The sequence below is a fragment of the Hyposmocoma kahamanoa genome, unplaced genomic scaffold (genome assembly GCF_003589595.1).
Source record: "Hyposmocoma kahamanoa isolate Upper Pololo Valley unplaced genomic scaffold, ASM358959v1 66, whole genome shotgun sequence".
In the NCBI taxonomy this organism is placed as follows: Eukaryota; Metazoa; Arthropoda; class Insecta; order Lepidoptera; family Cosmopterigidae; genus Hyposmocoma; species Hyposmocoma kahamanoa.
The window spans coordinates 8108595-8126446 of NW_020653854.1; the positions used below are offsets into that span (position 1 = coordinate 8108595).

A 17852-nucleotide genomic window follows, 5' to 3' on the forward strand; every position below is an offset into this window, starting at 1 on the left:
ATCAACAAGGCTCGGACTGTAGTTATCATGCGAGCCCAGTGCGGATTGGAATTTTCTCTCACGATGCTTCACGTGTTCACTGAAAAAGTCATGGCAAATGGCAAATTAAATTTAAATTCCATAAAACTCAGAGGTGCAAGTTCGGATTCGAACCCACGACTCTTTGTTTGAGAGGCGGTAGATTAAACCATTAGGGTAGCATGAGGACGGATGAATATCTTAATTTTTTCAACTTATTTACAACCTGTAGGTACGACTAAAATATCCGACAACCCGGCGCTTCAAGCGATGTATACGAAGCATTAATGCGCCATATAAGTGGGAGTTGCATACTAGGGTCCTTGTCAATGTGTTTTAAACGCGCGCATGTAATACCGTTCCATTTTATAGTTGGTACCTGTATTTGTAAAAAAAGCTTTCGTATAAACACAAAGCAATACAAAACGACACTTTTGCCTGACATTAACATTCTCTTGAAAAATTACAATGGCGTTCCGAATAATTTGCTCGTTATTCTCGAAACACTGCATTTATAAACTGTTGGCATAGTTCCAGTGGTATGCACAATTTCTAGAGTCTTCAGAGTGTTCGTTGACGAAGCAAAAACGTGACCGGCAGAAGTTGGGAGCTTCGTAAGGGTTGTCCGTCTGTAACCAATGAAATATGGAGGTAATTTATTTGAAAATGTGGCGGCGAAAGATCTATCGTGAATATTTTCTTGAATTTGGAGGAAGGCTAGTATAATGTTAGTCATTATCCCTAGAACATTATGTAGTTTACTGGAACGGCAGGACATTGATGGTTTGCAATGTAACCAATATTTATTGAAGACAATGTTTGCGTAAAATAGAACAATATTAAATAGATATTTAAAATCCTTCTCAAGCCTGTAAAGTCTTTAGAATATTAGAGTCTACATATCGAAATACGGTGTAAACACTCTCCTTAGAAAAAAGTCATACCCTACAATGGAACATGGGATTATTACAATATACTGTAGAGTATATAAATTTCTATACTGATGTGATGTGTATATTGTAAAGGCATACATGATTTTTATAACTCTAAAATCTTTCTCTCAGCCTTGGAATTTTCTGTTCCTTAAAAGTGTTCACTACCGCTTAGATTTGTCAGCTTTCCGCAAAGTCTCGTCAGCTTACCACTTACACCCGTCAGCAACCCTCTTTGCATTTAGTAGCGCAGCATTGTGGACGTCGGGGTTTATTTATTTCAACCAGTTACATTGTTCGTTATTCGGGGATTCGCAATGTTATATACTTCGTAGATATAAGTAAAGTTTGTTCTAAAATGAATGCACGTAATGAAATTGTATACAAAAAATCATCGAAAACGTTTGAACAAAATTTTGTCAGTTGTATTTTTATCGTTAACATCGACTTTTGATAACAATCTGTCACCATAACGTAAACAATCGTTTTGTCACTTTTCAAATACATTTTATGTATACCCTTGTTTGTTGTTTTCTGTATATTGGTTTAGTTTTTTGTAATATGTACCCTCACCATTTATTTACTACTACATTACTTTGCATATAAGCGCATTTAGTAGCCGTAGAGCTCCTTGTCAAAGAATTCGTCCAGAAATACTTCTCTGGTAGAAAGTAGGTGGCAAGTACTGCCACCTTACTTATTTCTACCGCCAAGTAGTAATGTGAGATTACAGGCACTTGGGTCTTGTCAACTTATGTCTCAGGGTGACGGGTGCAGTGGCAGTGCCCATAAGATATTTGCGATTTATAGCTCTGAACGGCACTGCAACTGTTATAGATAGGCGTGTCGCTTACCACCAGGCGTACGACTTGTTCGTCCCGTCACTTGGTATTATAAAAAAACAAAGATTTTGTATAAAAGGTATTATCACTCACACTAAACCATGTATGTGGAAACCATGTAGAAACCAATCCAAATTATTAATAATAGCGTATTTTCATACATTGGTTTAACATCCGGAGACAATATTTAGTTCTTCAGAAAAATGGTCAAGAGCATTTTTATATGAATTCACCCTTAAGACAACAAAAGTACCAATTTATATACGAAAATAAAAACGGATATAGACAACATAAATTTTACTTCAGCTTTAAATTGCAACCGAGCGCTGGACTAGACACAACTTGAATACTGATTGTTTTTTACTAGCAATCAACCCCAGTATCAAATGCGACTGGCGTTCGGTATCCGTTAGTGGCGAGGCGACCACGTAACACGATTCCTACCAGCTTCCCTAAAATTTCCCGCGTACCTATTACCAGTTGCACCGCGCATACCCCACCACTTAAAAAACGTTTATTCAAAATATTCACTATTAAACGCGTAATAAATTGTTCCGATGTACTTCTACCAATCAGCGCGAGGTAAGCCGGCGGATCGGCGAGTTCTATTTCATTCATGAAATCTACGCGCTCCCATCAAAATATACGCACACATTCGCAAAAATCCGTTTTGTAACGTTTAAAGAAATGGCGGCCGATAATAATACTATTTTTTTTCTCCACAAAATACAACAACAAATAAGAAGTACATAAACAATCTTAGTAATTTTAGAACAGTATTTTGTAGGAGCTGGTGTTTGCTATAGGCTTAACACCTATGCTACAAGTCACCAGGCCCCAACCCTTGCAAATGAAACATATGTTACTAAGTATACATATACCAACCACAAATTATATGTATGAGAGAAAAAATAAATAAATAAATAAGTTACGGTAACAGAAAAACCTTCGAGATAATTCTTTTATGTGCACGCGCTGTGTGTGTGTGTGTTTGGTTGTGTGTAATTTGGAATACATGTGTGTGTGTGTGTGTTTGTGTGCGCGCGAGTGTGTTTGGGTGTGTGTGATTTGGATACATGTGTGTGTGTGTGTGTGTGTGTGCATATAAGTGTGTGTACCAGTAACGGAACATTAAGTTCGATTCAGACTATTGGGTGAAGCAACTTTTCCGTATCATCATAATTTAATTTTTGCAACCAGTTTGCCAACCTCTTCTTACATTCGAAATTATTCAACCCAAAAATGTGAAGCTCTCGATGGAGTTTATTGTAAAGAAAATATCCAAGGAAGCAGAAAAATCTGTGGCTAAAGGCAGTCCTCAGTCGGTCACAAGAGGCCACTATGCAATTTCTCCTATCAGAGCCACTGTCATAAGGTGTAAGGGTGTGTTGTCTCAACACCGTCCAGAGGACAAAAAGTTGCCTAACAGTAAGAACTTGACAAAAGTCATAAAGATCCGTAGTAGGAAAATGGTACGGTTTGAAGCAGGCAACTTTTAGAATCACCCTTTGTGCTCGCTCCACAAGAATAAAATGAGTCCTAGCGGCCCCACCCCAGATGGAAATGCAATAACTAAATAAGCTTTGTCCTAGAGCAAGGTATACCATTTTCATGATATAGGTGTCTGCTACATGACGGAGAGACTTGAAGATGTAAATGAGCTTCCGAATGCGCGCTGATAATACATTAATATGCTGTCTAAAATTAAGATTTGAGTCAATCAGCACTCCAAGGTATTTTATACTGTTTGTAATTTCTAAAAAGGTTGTTGATACTGAAACGTGGTTGGAGATGACGGCAATTTTGAGTTGTGATAAGCCGCAATAATTCGAGTTATTGTTGAATAGCGTACACTTAAATTTAAACCTTATTCCAAAACGTTATAGTTTAATTTGTTTTAATGTTAGAATCGTTGCCAGATGTAAAACTTTCTTAAAATAATGTATGTTGCTTTTATAAACAAAATTATTATAAAAGCAAAATTAACACAATATATGGTTAAATTCTATTTTGTAAATCTTAACGATAAATAATGTTAAATATGTATCTATATTTTTGGGTGTTTCTTTTTAATAGGACTACGTAACGAGTGTATGTAGACGGTTAAGGTAATTCGTTGGTAATTTAAAAACCAACACTTAGCATTGTCGTATCGCAACGGGCAGCTCACAATGTAAAATTACTTTAAAAGTTATGGTTATTTTATGTGTTGAATTAGTTAACCTGTGATATGAAGTGAACTAGTATCTTCTGTTCTAATAAGTGTTGTATTTAATTGTCGCCAAGCGCCATTTTAACGGGAAAGGAAATTTCTGTTAGTGCTTTTTAGTCTTTTCAAAAATTTAAAGCTTTGGCCTTACTAAGAAAAATGTTCAGGTCTCGCCACTGGTATCTGTTGCAACTTTAGACAATGCACAATAATATAATAATGCACACACTTATAATTCCACACTAGGTAAACCCTGTATCGCGGATGCCATGGACACACACACACACACATAGACAACCACAAATTACAATAATGTATTTATGTTGTATATACTAACATGTACTTTTGTAAAAGATGGATACGGGGATCTGATATTCCAAACCATTAATTTTCAATTACCATGTTTCAAGATCTGAGTGGTACTGCAACTGTTATGGACAGGCGTGTCGCTTACCATCAGGCGCACAACTTGCTCGTCCTGTCACTTAGTTATTATTTAAAAAATAGTCCTACTGCTGGGCATAGGCCTCCTCTCACAAGACTCGGGCTGTAGTTCCCATGCGAGCCAATGCGGATCATGTGTTCACCGAAAAGCTCGTGGTCAAATATCAGATTAAATGTCGCACATAGTGTGATGAATACCTCATTTTTCAAATTATGTTTACCACTTGTAAGTACAAATAAAATAATGTTGTAGCACCGTACGTTACGAGCGATGAATAGGCATTTACGCGCCGAACAGGCGGAAGTTACCCTACTTGCTCTTATTATACTATGGTTCTAATGTCTTCTCGCTCACTCACCTTATTCCCTTTCACTCACTCTAAGCTGCGCTCACAAACGAATGTATTCAAGTTAACAATCATCAATTCCACACATTTTATATTTATTTACATTGAAAAACAATAGAATTACAAATTTCTAAATAAAAGTAATAAACCTGTAAATTGCGAGGCGAGTTATTTTTTACCATATTTACAGCTCCATATAAAATTAAAAACAAAGTCATGTTACAGAGCGTGCTAAAAAATTTTACGCATTACTGTGTTTTGTTTCAATATTGAGTGAGGGTTCGAGCAAATCGTGTGTCTGGTGGTTAGCAACACGTTTTAGAGTTCTCAGAATGAATGAAGCTTTTAATCGCAAAGATAGAGTTGACAATTCTCATGTGCCTGTATATTCGTGTATGTTCTGTATTCATTTTGGGGGTGAATAGGTCAACGATCCTTGAAAATGTCTACCAGGGTGCGTTTAGCACGTTGCTACGGTTTTCGGTTCGTCTATATGGCGTAGAGTCCTGGGCCTTAACTCAAAATAAGAGCAACCGCTTAGAAGCATTCGAAATGTGGGCACACAGAAGGATTTTAAAAATATCGTGGACGGACAGAGTATCCAATGAAAGACTATTGCAGATGGTGAATAAGAAATTAGAGGTTTCGAGTACCAGCAAAAAACGCAAGCTACAGCACTTTTGGTCATATAATGCGTAATGATAAATATCTATGACTAGTAGGGTTAGCACGATAGTGCGCGACCATGGCGCTACTAGTACGAGAGTACTAGTAGCGCCATGGTACTAGATGACATAAAGAGCGAAATACTGTTATCTCGCTATTATGTCGCTCTCGCGCAAGTCGCGTCTTATCGTGCTAGCTCTAATGCTCCGATTAATTATGCAATGAAAAATCCAAGGAGAACGACCACCTGGAAGAAGGCGTACTTCGTGCCTTAAGAATGTCCGGAGCATGGTTTACCCTGAGCACAAGATCCTTGTTCCAAACAGCTGTGTCTAAAATACAGATAGACCTAATGATCACCGAGCTCCGAAAGGAGATGGCACCTCAAGAAGAAGACGAAGAAGGTACAACAAGTTGGAACCTGGGCAAATTTTAGCATGTTTGTAAAATATCATAACCTCGCAGGACCATATGAGGCACTAACATCATGAACATTAGTTTCATGACTTTTAACAAAAAAGAATTTAATACCAAAAATTTTATTTTAATTTTTGTTGTACTATCTGACACTGTTTAGATCTGTAATAGGTAATAAGTTCAAACATGCTTTCGTCCTCCCCGAAGATAACCACCCTCGTTCTTGCATTTTGCATTGAACTGGTATTTAACGCACATAGTTATCACCGTTTAAATGCAGCTATTTAAATGTTAATGCCTCTGTGGCCGAATAGTTAGCTGGACTGCCACGCAGAGGTCCCGGATTCGAAGTTCGGGTCGGGAGAAATATTTGTATAACCTACATTTATTTCTCTCTGAGTTTGGGTGTAATTTGTGGCTGTCTATATGTGTGTCCATATGTGTGGCACCCGCGATACAGGGATTCCCTAGTGCGAGGCTAAGAGTGTGTGTGTTATTATTATTATTTTTATACAAAAGTAAACTGACAATTTATTAAAAATTATGGCACAAAAGTTGTTATTTATAATGTTAGTAATTTATATGCGAGATTCTTGGTATTTTGCAAATTCGCAGTACCGAAAGAACTAACCTCCGTAATAAAGCATCACTCACCCGGGCACTCAACTTACTCAATCACATCTCTGATCGATTAGATTTGTTTGCACGTGAAGCGAGTGAATTTCAAAGGGTCACATTACATTTTTATCGTGATACATTTATGGATAGTAAGACATTACGTATATTTTCTGGTATAGTATCTAATTTGTATAATATCTAATTTGTAGTTGTATTTTACTGCACTATCGTAGTAGATTTTCCTGTATTCACAATGGTAATATCGCCGGATTGAAGTAATTTAAATCTTTGTGTTAATAATTATAACAAATTAGTGGAGTAATAGGAAATGAAATTATTTTTCCGGATTTAAATCACGCATATTTGTTTTTTCAAACAAACCGAGAAAATTATTAAAGCGACATCTTTAGTCAACTGTTGGTAGCTGTAAGGGTACCTGGCTGAGTGAAGGAATATATTTCTGACAAATGGTGCGACGGCAAAAAATAAGTCGTTAAAAAAACCAAAACATTGGTCGGCAACAAACAGAAAAATTCGCTGGTTCGCCACGGAGGCTTAGTTGGCATTGCGTCTAACATGGTTTGCTGGAAGACGATGGTTTGAATCCAGCCGGATCGAAGGAATTTTTTCTAAGTGTTCAATTTGGACTAATAATATTGTAAGAAACTAGTGGAGTAATTTCACAAAAAATAGTTGAATATCATTTTGTGAAACGTCCTGACATTCAAAAACTTAATTACTGTGGTAATTTAATTAAATTACACTGACAAAAAGATAAACAAATTGAATTACGAGTATATGTGAAAATCTGACATACCCATAGCACCTGAAATTTCAGTAGCACTAGAGCTCCTTGTGAAAGAGTTCGGAAGTACTGCCACCTTACCTGTTTCACCACCAAGCAGTAATGTGAGCTTTATTGAGTTCCGGTTTTGAGGGGTAAGGTGTTAGTGAAATCACAGGCATAAGGAACTTGTCAACCTATGTATCAGGGTAACGAGCGCAGCTGCAGTGCAGCTCAGATCTTTGTGATTTAAAGTGGCAAAAAAACCTGGAATATTCCAATTTGATAGTACCAAAAAAATTACATTTCCGTCACTTTCAAAATAAAATGAAATCAATAACAAACAGCAAAGGTATAAGCTCTACGAGCAGGGATTGTTGCGTGACGTACGCACACATGATTTTTTTTCTTTACGGATCACTGAATCCAATTCGTTGCTTCACCAAGCATGAAGTTCATGTAAATGTGTAACTGAAGACGCTGTGTGCTTGTCCTTGAAGTTAGAAAATAAAATCATGAACTAAATCTGATCGTAAACAAAGAAATCTTTTGATTGATGTAAATGAAATTAAATGCCCCTATAGAATACCTTACTCAAAATTCGAACAAACGTTATTACGGACAAAAAAATGTTCGACTTAGTGATAGGTTACCCGTCGTGATACTGAACGAAAAAAAGGCGAGGATATAGGCCATAGTCCGCCGCACTGGTCCAATGCGGGTTGGAGACTTCACACGTTTTCCGAGGGTTGTGAATCTTCTTCGACGTGCAGGTCTCATCACGACGTTTCCTTCGCCGAAAAGTTCATGATAAGTTTTAAATAAAATTTCCGATAGTCTCAGATGTGCAAGCCTGGGTTTGGACTCACGTCCTCAACTTGAGAGGCGGTAGGTCAAACCATTACCATGGCTTTTTTTTAGACCTAAATAGCAAAACATTTTTTTCTAAATAAGTAATTCTTCACTAATAAGTAATAGTTGAAACCGAAACCAGAACGTTATGTTTTCTTATCATATTATATTGAGTTTAATTATGAGTCTCAATCTTTACTCATTCAATTCCATAGGTACCATGCTTTTAAATTCCGGATATGATTTCTTTATTATCTAGTGTTCGTCACGTATATTGTAAAATGCTGCACGCATTTTGCTGCATAGCCGGTACATACCGCTGTTTTTCAAGAATAATGTAGGTCCAATCCAAAATAATTTCTTTGTGACTTATTACCGAGATTTATTCAGAAAACAAAACTTTATTGTTAATGGGAGACCGATATTTTCATTGGTTAAAATAATCAATATTGCGCGGCAGCCATGTCTTAGATTTTTTTAAGCCATCTTTGTGATCAATTACCTAGACGCTCTAGTGGCAGGCCACCATTCTAGAAATCCATAGATATGTAATTTAAAGTTTATTCCGTTCACAATGAATTGATTTAACTTGATTTTATATATCTCTGAGCACGAACAAGGCGAAGCATGGATACCAAAAAACTGCTTTATTTTAAGTTCATTAATACTGGCTAATCGTATATGTTCCTAAAAGCCAAATTTTTTACGACATTTCATTATTTATTATTATTGTATTTATAACGTCACCAATTTATTAAGTATATATATATATGTGTGTTAGGGCACGCACTGTACAAACTTTAAGGGGGTGTTTAGTATTCAATATTATGTGAAAAACACTAATACATGTGGGGTCAAAACTCAACTCCCTAGGAATGGCAGCCATTTTGATTTTTTATACTTAGTTTGCTAAACGTTTGTTCTAAAATTATCATATTATGAGAAGTAAAAGCAGTACGAACATAAAAAATATTTTTTCGGAAAGCTAAGATTAGCGGCAATTGAATAAAATATCTGTCATGTACATAAAAAAGTGGGGGATTGCCTAAAAGAAATAATGAATGTAAATTTTTACCAAAAAAACTGTCAAAAAAACTAAGTTTTTGCAATTTAATCCTAAAATAACCAAATTAAGGTACTGTTTTTGGGTATGAATTTTAAAGTATTTCAGCTGTTCTTAAAAACAAGACCAATATTATAATCGTATGTCTACAATTCTAAAAGTTTTTACTACTCGAACTTAATATCTTAACAACACAAAAGATCGCTCTCGGTTACAACAATGGCGATGAGTTCAAACATTTATTACCTGGCTCACTCTGCCCAGCTTGCAAGTGTAAGAGGGACAAAAGATAAGCCCCTAAGCACATTCCTGATTGAAAAAAAGTTCTAAGGGTACTTAACGGTTCTTTTCATTCAAGAATTAACAGTCAGTTGTTACTCTCTACTCAGACAACACATCTTGACCAAAAGTGCTTTCGGAGTGAAATTTATTGTTGATTCGTCATGAATAATCAGCAGTATTCAAGTGCGCATATTGCAGATATTCATTTCATCTATGGATTTTGCAATGGTAATGCACGGGCAGCAGTTCGTGAATACCGAAGGAGATTTCCAAATCGGCCTACACCTAATCACCAGACATTTCGTGATATTCATAGGCGATTGGCAGAAAATGGTATTCGTCAACCAGTAGGTGAACGTGAACGTGAAATACCAGTTTATGATGAAGAAACCGTTCTTAATATGATCTACAGAGATCCAAGATAAAGCACGAGGCGAATTGCTCTCCGACTTGGTATGTCGCATTGGACAGTGTGGCGTATTTTGAAAACTGAAGGCTTATATCCTTACCATTTTCGACGCGTGCAGAATATTAGTGATCCCGACTATGCAGCACGTTAAGTTTTTAGTGCGTGGATTAATCAAAAGGTGCGGCAACAGCCAAACTTTTTAAAGAAGATTTTATGGAGCGACGAAGCTTCGTTTACAAGAGCGGGGATAACCAATTATCGTAATTTACATATGTGGATTACCGAAAACCCTCATGCAGTGAGACCATCCTCATTCCAGCATGAGTTTTCTATCAACGTTTGGGCTGGTATTATTAATAACCAATTAGTTGGACCGGTGGTTCGGACAACAGCTTGCCTTCTAAATAGGGGGGAACATTTTGAACACCTTTTATAATTTATGTGTTTCTTTTTTTTGGAAAATAAATAATCTAATATTTTTTACTGTTTTTTATTTCAAATTAACTTACTACATCTCAACACAAAACAAGACTGTAAAATTTACTTATTTCGCTCTCGGAGACGTTATGTCTGCAACATAACAGCTGTAATTTTTAGAATTGTCGACATAGGATTATGATTTTTGTCGTGTTTTTAAGAACAGCTGAAATAAAATACTTTAAAATTCATACACAAAAACAGTACCTTCATTTGGTTATTTTAGGATTAAATTACAAAAACTTAGTTTTTTGGCAGTTTTTTTGGTAAAAATTTACATTCATTATTTTTTTTAGGCAATCCCCCACTTTTTTATATACATGACAGATATTTTATTCAATTGCCGCTAATCTTAGCTTTCCGAAAAAATATTTTTTATGTTCGTACTGCTTTTACTTCTCATAATATGATAATTTTAGAACAAACGTCTAGTAAACTAAGTATAACAAATCAAAATGGCTGCCATTCCTGGGGAGTCGAGTTTTGACCCCACGTGTATTAGTGTTTTTCACATAATATTGAATACTAAACAACCCCTTAAAGTTTTGTACAGTGCGTGCCCTAACACACTGTATAACGCTAGACGGTTTAATTTTTTAATTAAATTGTTCATATTAGTGGCGACATACACCTCGTTAGTAGATATACAAAATTTTTTCGATACTAATTTTATAAAAAGCGTAATAAAAAAATACTGAAATAAAATGTAAACAATCACAGTTTCCCAATTGTCAGAGATATGGGCATAATAAAAATAATTCATTGCGATAAATTTTTAAAATTGCGAGTGAGCGTAAAGCACTCGAGGGAGACATAAAGTTAATAAATTGCTCTAGTACCAATGTGTAACGTGTTTCGATGGCAATTTTCTCCGTAAAATGACTCTAAAGTGCTTTGACTCTGTCTGCATTAAAGCTATCAACGAGTGCTTTTAACTACATGGTATATTATAAGAACTTATAAAACATACAATTGCCATAGGACTCCGTACATAGTGACTTATTTATTGTACAAACCGAATATTATGTAACCTAAAAAAGATAGAATGCCTCTGGGGTTTTATATCGCGTGTGGTAGGATTAACAAATGACAGCAATGACAGGGAGTGACAGAGCGAAGCGAAAACGTCTCGGGTTTGGTAAACCGTGTAGGAAGGAGTCAACGCTGTCATTTGTTTATCTAACATGAAATAAGACAATCTCCTAATAACATTTTTTTGTAATGCATATTTATTTCTTTATTTATTTATTTTTTATTGTATACTTATAGCCCCGCAATAGGGAAAACCCTGTGTCGCGGTTGCCATTTACACACGTCTATCAAACTCGCGAGAGAAATAAGTGTAAGCAATACAAATATTTATCCCGGCCCGCGAATCGAACCCGGGACCTCTGCGTTGACAGACTAGCATGGTAACCGTTCGGACACGGAGGCAGTTAAAAAAACCGCAGGTTGTTATTCCACACAAATAATATATACAATATGCCAAATTTTCCATAGTTTAATTATAAATATAATATAACATAAACGTACATATAATGTATGTTACACGCACCGGCACATACAATTAAGACTCGATAAATCCCCAAAATGATGTTGTGTTTTTTCAAATTCTGGCTAGTAACTTTATTTTTATTTCAGGTCTAATTTGAAAATAAAAAAATTAATCCAATGACAGTTTTTCAGTTGTTTCTTTTAATTTCCTACTAATACAGGTTTGTCGGGTAGTTTCTGCTTTGTCATAAAATCTAAAAAAAAGTATTAAGTAATGTATTGAGTAAAACTGTACTACTATTAAGTTGATTTTAGAAGAATTAATATGTACTTAATGTCTAATTGTTATTTATTTCAATATAAACCTTATTATTTTATAATCTCACTTGGAGTTTGAGTGCCTAGAAGATATATATATCTATAAGTATCTTTTGCTACATGCAGAGCTTTTATCGTAAATATTGACAACGAGGTGTTTGCGCAACATGCGCTTGACAGAGGCGGTTACGCACTGTTCATGATTTTATCAGTCACCACACACGAGCTCGCACTCGCTCACCAAGGAAGGAGGTTCGTCCGTGCTAAAGGGGACATCACACGGTCTGTGATTTAATAGGTTTCCTTAAACGGCGCTGCCCATTTTCCGCTATGCGTACGTACCGTTACGTACGCGAATATTTAGCTGCCTCCGTAGCCGAACGGTTACCATAAATTGAACGGTTACCGTAAACTGCCACGCAGAGGTTCCAGGTTCGATCCCCGGGCCGGGAGAAATATTTGTTTGGCCTACATTTATTTCTCTCGTGAGTTTGGATGTAATTTGTGGTTGTCTATGTGTGTGCCCATGTCACCCGCGACACAGGATTGCCCTAGTGTGGAGCTACGTTGAGTGTGTGCGTTATCATAAAAAAGATAATTATATAACAGTAAATACTAATAATATGACAGTAAATACCAGTGGAAACACTTTCAGGTATCTGAAAAACTAAGGCGTTGCCTTAAAGAAAACGAAAATAATAACAAGGTTCAAATGAGGACGTACGTGGTTTAACCACATTGATATAAGGTTAAATTTTTTCCTATAATTAGCGGTTTTCACAATTTGGAATTTACATTGGATTTAATTTAAAAGTCAATAAATAAACAGAAACGATTGTTAAACCGCTAGACGGTATTTAATTTATTTCATTAATACACGCAAATTAGATGCGAAAGTTGTTCATCTGGGCATTTTCAAAGTTTTAAGCAAGTTATACACTGCAGAGAAGTAATGCAGCGTTGCTAAATAATGCAGATTCCAGCTAGAATGCAATATCCGCAATCCGTGAACTGTTCTACGACTCTGTCGGAATGTTAAATTATACAGGGTGAAAAAAAAATGGAAAAAAGAACGATATAAACATAAACGTGGTAAAAAAAATAATATAAATCTCAGAATGTTTAACTGCTGACCCACGAGAATCGTGGTCATGAATAACGATGCGATTCATTATTTGTAGGCAAATGGGTTCATGAACGACATTTGCAATGTGCTACAATAACCGCTCTGAAATTAGACGTGCATTAAACTTTTCACGTGTGATTAATGGAAAGTGCGAAGTTCACGTCGAGGTCTAACGAGCCTCGTGTTAGAACATCAAACTGAGGGCTGTTGTTTTAGGAACTTGACTTATGAACCTCGTGAGTTACTATTTTCACAACAAGCTTTGGGATTTATGTAATGGGTCCATGATAATTATGGAGGCTTCTAAAATGACGACGCGGTGACGGTTTTAAGTAGCTGCGGAACTTTTTTGACCTCATCGTTACTTTGCATATGGCGAGTTCGTGATCTTATAAAAAAAAATCTCGAACCATCTGGTACCTACTTTGAAATTATATGGTATTTGGGAGCAGACGTAGGTGTACCTCTGAATTCAAAAGGCAAATCAATTTTAATATTTAAGGCGTACTTGCGCCTGATTTTAAAGATGACAGCGAAATGGAAATGGAATGTATGCCTCTGTCAGTGTGAGCGAATATGATCTCACACAAATTCGCAAAATGTTCGGGAGAAGTGAAGGTAACGCTCATCAGAGCGTACCGTACCTTCTTATATAATGCAGTCTGTGACGAGAGTATACGAACAAGGCTTACAGGGCCCTACGGATTCAATATAATAACGTGTTCCGGATGTTGATGGGGCTGCCCCGTTTCTGAACCGCATCAGCGGCCGTAATATAGCGGTATATGCGTGATAAACCTCCCCGTTACAATATTTATTTCAGTTGATAAAGCTAAGTTTGCTTATTTGGCTATGAACTATTGTTATACATTTTGAAGAACAAGGACAACGATACGAAATTGCATAATATATTCGAATATGATGATACAAAAAATTTCGAGTTTTTTAATTTTTGTTTTTACATATTTTACAATATATTCGTTATTATTTACGTATGTCTAATTTCTCACATGTATTGAACTGTATTAAAGATGTTCTCACCTTTTTCCAATAATTTATACATATGAATTTGTTTGTTTTATTATTTGTTTTCATCCCGTTTGTCGCGCTCAATTTTTACGTTGATAAAAATATTATGCAGTCAAAATGTTTTAAAATCAGAAGAGAAAAATCAAATGCGATCTTGCAGCCATTCTTGGCTCTGTGTTAATCTTTTGCAGTCAATGGTCGCAGCGCTCGCGATGACATAAAAATGAGACGTCACGGTGCTCGCCATGTTAACTATTGTGATAAAATTTTAAAATAACGGTTTATCACTTGAATTTGAGAGCTAAATGTGGATAAAGCCAAAAGTATGCCGCCTATTATAGCTTAGCTATTATAGCTTTATCGAGGCGGCATACTACGGGACAGGGATGTTTGCTGATGTGCATGTGGATGGTTTTAATCCCGTTTTGCGTAAGAGGTGCACATCACTGGAGCGTCGTGTACGGGCCAGCCAAAACTCTGCTCTAGTGCCTCTTAAATCTTTGCGATTTAAAGCTCTGAGTGGAATTGCAACTGCCTACTACCAGGCGTACTATGTGTTAGGACAACGTCAGATAACTGATTAAACTGAACAGATTCAAACAACACCAGGTTCACCCCCTGTCGCTCGAGAGGTCGCTCTCCCAGTTTAAGTTGTCAACCTGACGTAACCTTTGTAAAGAAAGAAATCGTAAACTAGCACATGAAATTGATGGAGCCATTATAAATAAATTGGATGGTCAAACTAGTTAATGTGATTAATATTGTCAACCGTTATACAGCCTTTATATGACTATGATTTACATATTTATTTATAAGTACTGTAAGTGTAAGTTGTACAAAATAAACAAATACATAAATACGAGTATTATAGCTCAGTAAATCGTTACTCTAATTAAAAAACATCATGTAATAATATTAGCCAAGATTTATCCTTTCGTAAAGCATAACATAAACAATATTATTACATAAACAATGAACCGAATTCTGTTAGATTATACAGTGTTTTTTATAAATGGACAGTATGGGGAAATCTGAAACCAAAGAACATACAAGAAACTGTCTTAGAAACCATTAAACCTTTTTTGGTGAAAGCAATTTTGGTATAGTAAATGTTTTTGGTTAAACGTACATAAAAATGAATGTACATAAAAGTACATAAAAGTTGTACGTACATAAAAATGAATAAAATTGAGCAAAATTTTTTTTATTTTTTTTTTTTTTAGTAAAATGAATTAGGACAGCAGAAATTGGTCAAATTTAATAAAATGTCATTCATTTTGCATCTACATATTATTAAAGGTGTCACCAAAGTTTTCTAAATTATTTTTGTTAGTAAACACCTCATAAAGAGGGAAAGTACATAAATACATTGCCTCCTTTTAACACCGGGGTCCCTTCATAAGTGTCAACTGAAAAGTAAATATTTATATTATGTTGAAATAAACACAGACCACATAAATACTAGTAATAGACTGGTTAGTGGGCGGGGTCCGCGTTACCTAGCTTATGAACAGACGTTCATATGAGTGTCAACAGCGAGTCAGTCGTCGTTCAAATGTGATACATGATTATTTTGTGGAAAAAATTTAAATATGCCGAATTGTGCCATTCTATCATTTCGCGTATGAAGCCAAAGTTTATTTTCGATAGATTTCATTGCATCGGTAAGTACTAAAACTCTGTATTTTTTAATATTTTGAACAATACAATACTATCATTTTTTTTTAAATTGATTATAATTTCGAAACAAAACTATTTTCTTGCAAACCCATAACAGTATACATTGATTGCTAGCCATCGCCGCCGCACACAAAAACAATTCAAATGACGCTCAATGAATTGCTAGCGTCGTATTACACTTGGTACTGGGTCCGCGTGTTGTAATCAAATTATCGATATGTAGAAACTCTGTATTTAGAAACCCGGTTTTGGTTTAGTCCAACATTTTTTTATTATAGTGATACCAATATGTAAACATAAATTGTTTACGGGTATTTAAAAGCTAATAATTTTGATTACTTAAATGTTTGGTCCCAACACTCGCAATAGTTTTAATAAATTTTCAATTTAAGTAAAAACGCTATATTAGTGGAAAAAAGGAAATATAATAGTTACAGTGTCGATAATTTTACAATGCACGTAAGCTCGTGAAGTATCAAATGAAGACTTTATGAGATTGAAGATTTTCTTTCCCTTGTCTACACGATTCCTATCTCCCTACTTGCTTATTATACGTCACCTTCATCCGCTTGAGTTCTTAGTTTTATTACAGGCATGATTTACATTTGCAGTTTTTGTATTGATTTTTTTAGTTTCCCGACAGATCCTTTTTAAAGGAGAAATGGACTGAAGCAACAGGCGGTAAAAGCTGGGTACCTACTAAATGTAGCACCGTTTGCTATAGGCATTTTATGACATCACTTTGAATTATATACATATGAATAACAACCGAAAAATTCATTAAGAAATAAATCAAATGATTAACCAAATGGTTAATCAGGTAATATATGACATGAAACTCAGAGTCGCCTTCACAAATTATAGACCACATCTAAATGTGAAAACATTTCTGAAGCATTGTCAGTTATTTTTCGTCAAGTTTTCATGAAATGATTCGCTTCTTCGCCTTTGGAAATAAGTATCTTCATTATCTTGACAAGCTCGTCGACGCTATAGGTGTAGTCATGTTCAGTCAGTTCAGAAAGAGATAATTGTTGAACAAATATATCATATTTCAGGGAGAATAAAGATTTTTATGATGACTGTGTTTTAATCTATATAGATAACCCTTCCAGTGATCGGATTTACTTGAAATCTAGTAGGTTAATGAAAGTACGATGACAGTATAATAAATCATTAATACTGTGATTGTAGCATGTAGCTACGTATACGCACACTCCTGTGTAGCTAATATCAATTAATATTTGCGTGTAGTAAAACCTTATACGTATTTGATAACAAACGTGTGCGTGTAAAATCAGTGTAAGTATCAGCTACGCTAGTTCTCGAAAATATTGCTTTAAATGCCGTTTCCATATTCTCCGTGGTTAATCCTAATTATAGCAAGTATAAAACAATGCCCAGTTCAATATTCCGCTAGTTATTAAACATAATGTCGATATCAATTAAATGTCACATCCCACAAGTTTCAATTTTTTCTACCAATACTTTTTTATTATTGTCTATTTTCGTTTGATAATTTATAACCAATCAAAATTATGTCATCTTTGTACTAATGTTAGATTACGTTTTCAAATGTGTGCGTGTGGCGACACCGGTTTTGATACAAATGTTGCTTGATGCCATTTCCATTATTTTCTTTCTTCCGTGGAAATAATATTAATTCTAACAAGAAATGAACCACCAATATGTGACATTCATAAATCCACGTGTAATTAATTATGCGGCAACCCACAATGCGTGTCTTATATTCAATGACAAATTAGTACAAAATTACGACTTGATCATACATTTACCATAATGGAAACAAAATTGAATAATTTGAAATATAACTTGGCTGAACAT

The 17852-nt window shown here is 35.4% G+C and overlaps 1 protein-coding gene across 1 annotated transcript in view; it reads right to left on the minus strand.

Annotated features, from left to right (window-relative positions):
- Positions 1 to 530: 530 nt before the first annotated feature.
- Positions 531 to 17852, minus strand: part of LOC113231867 (myrosinase 1-like) — a 90381-nt gene continuing 73059 nt past the window's right edge. Inside the window, exon 8 of the mRNA XM_026466403.1 lies at positions 531 to 647. Coding sequence (XP_026322188.1) covers positions 531 to 647 — 117 coding nt within the window. The remainder of the gene's footprint in view (positions 648 to 17852) is intronic.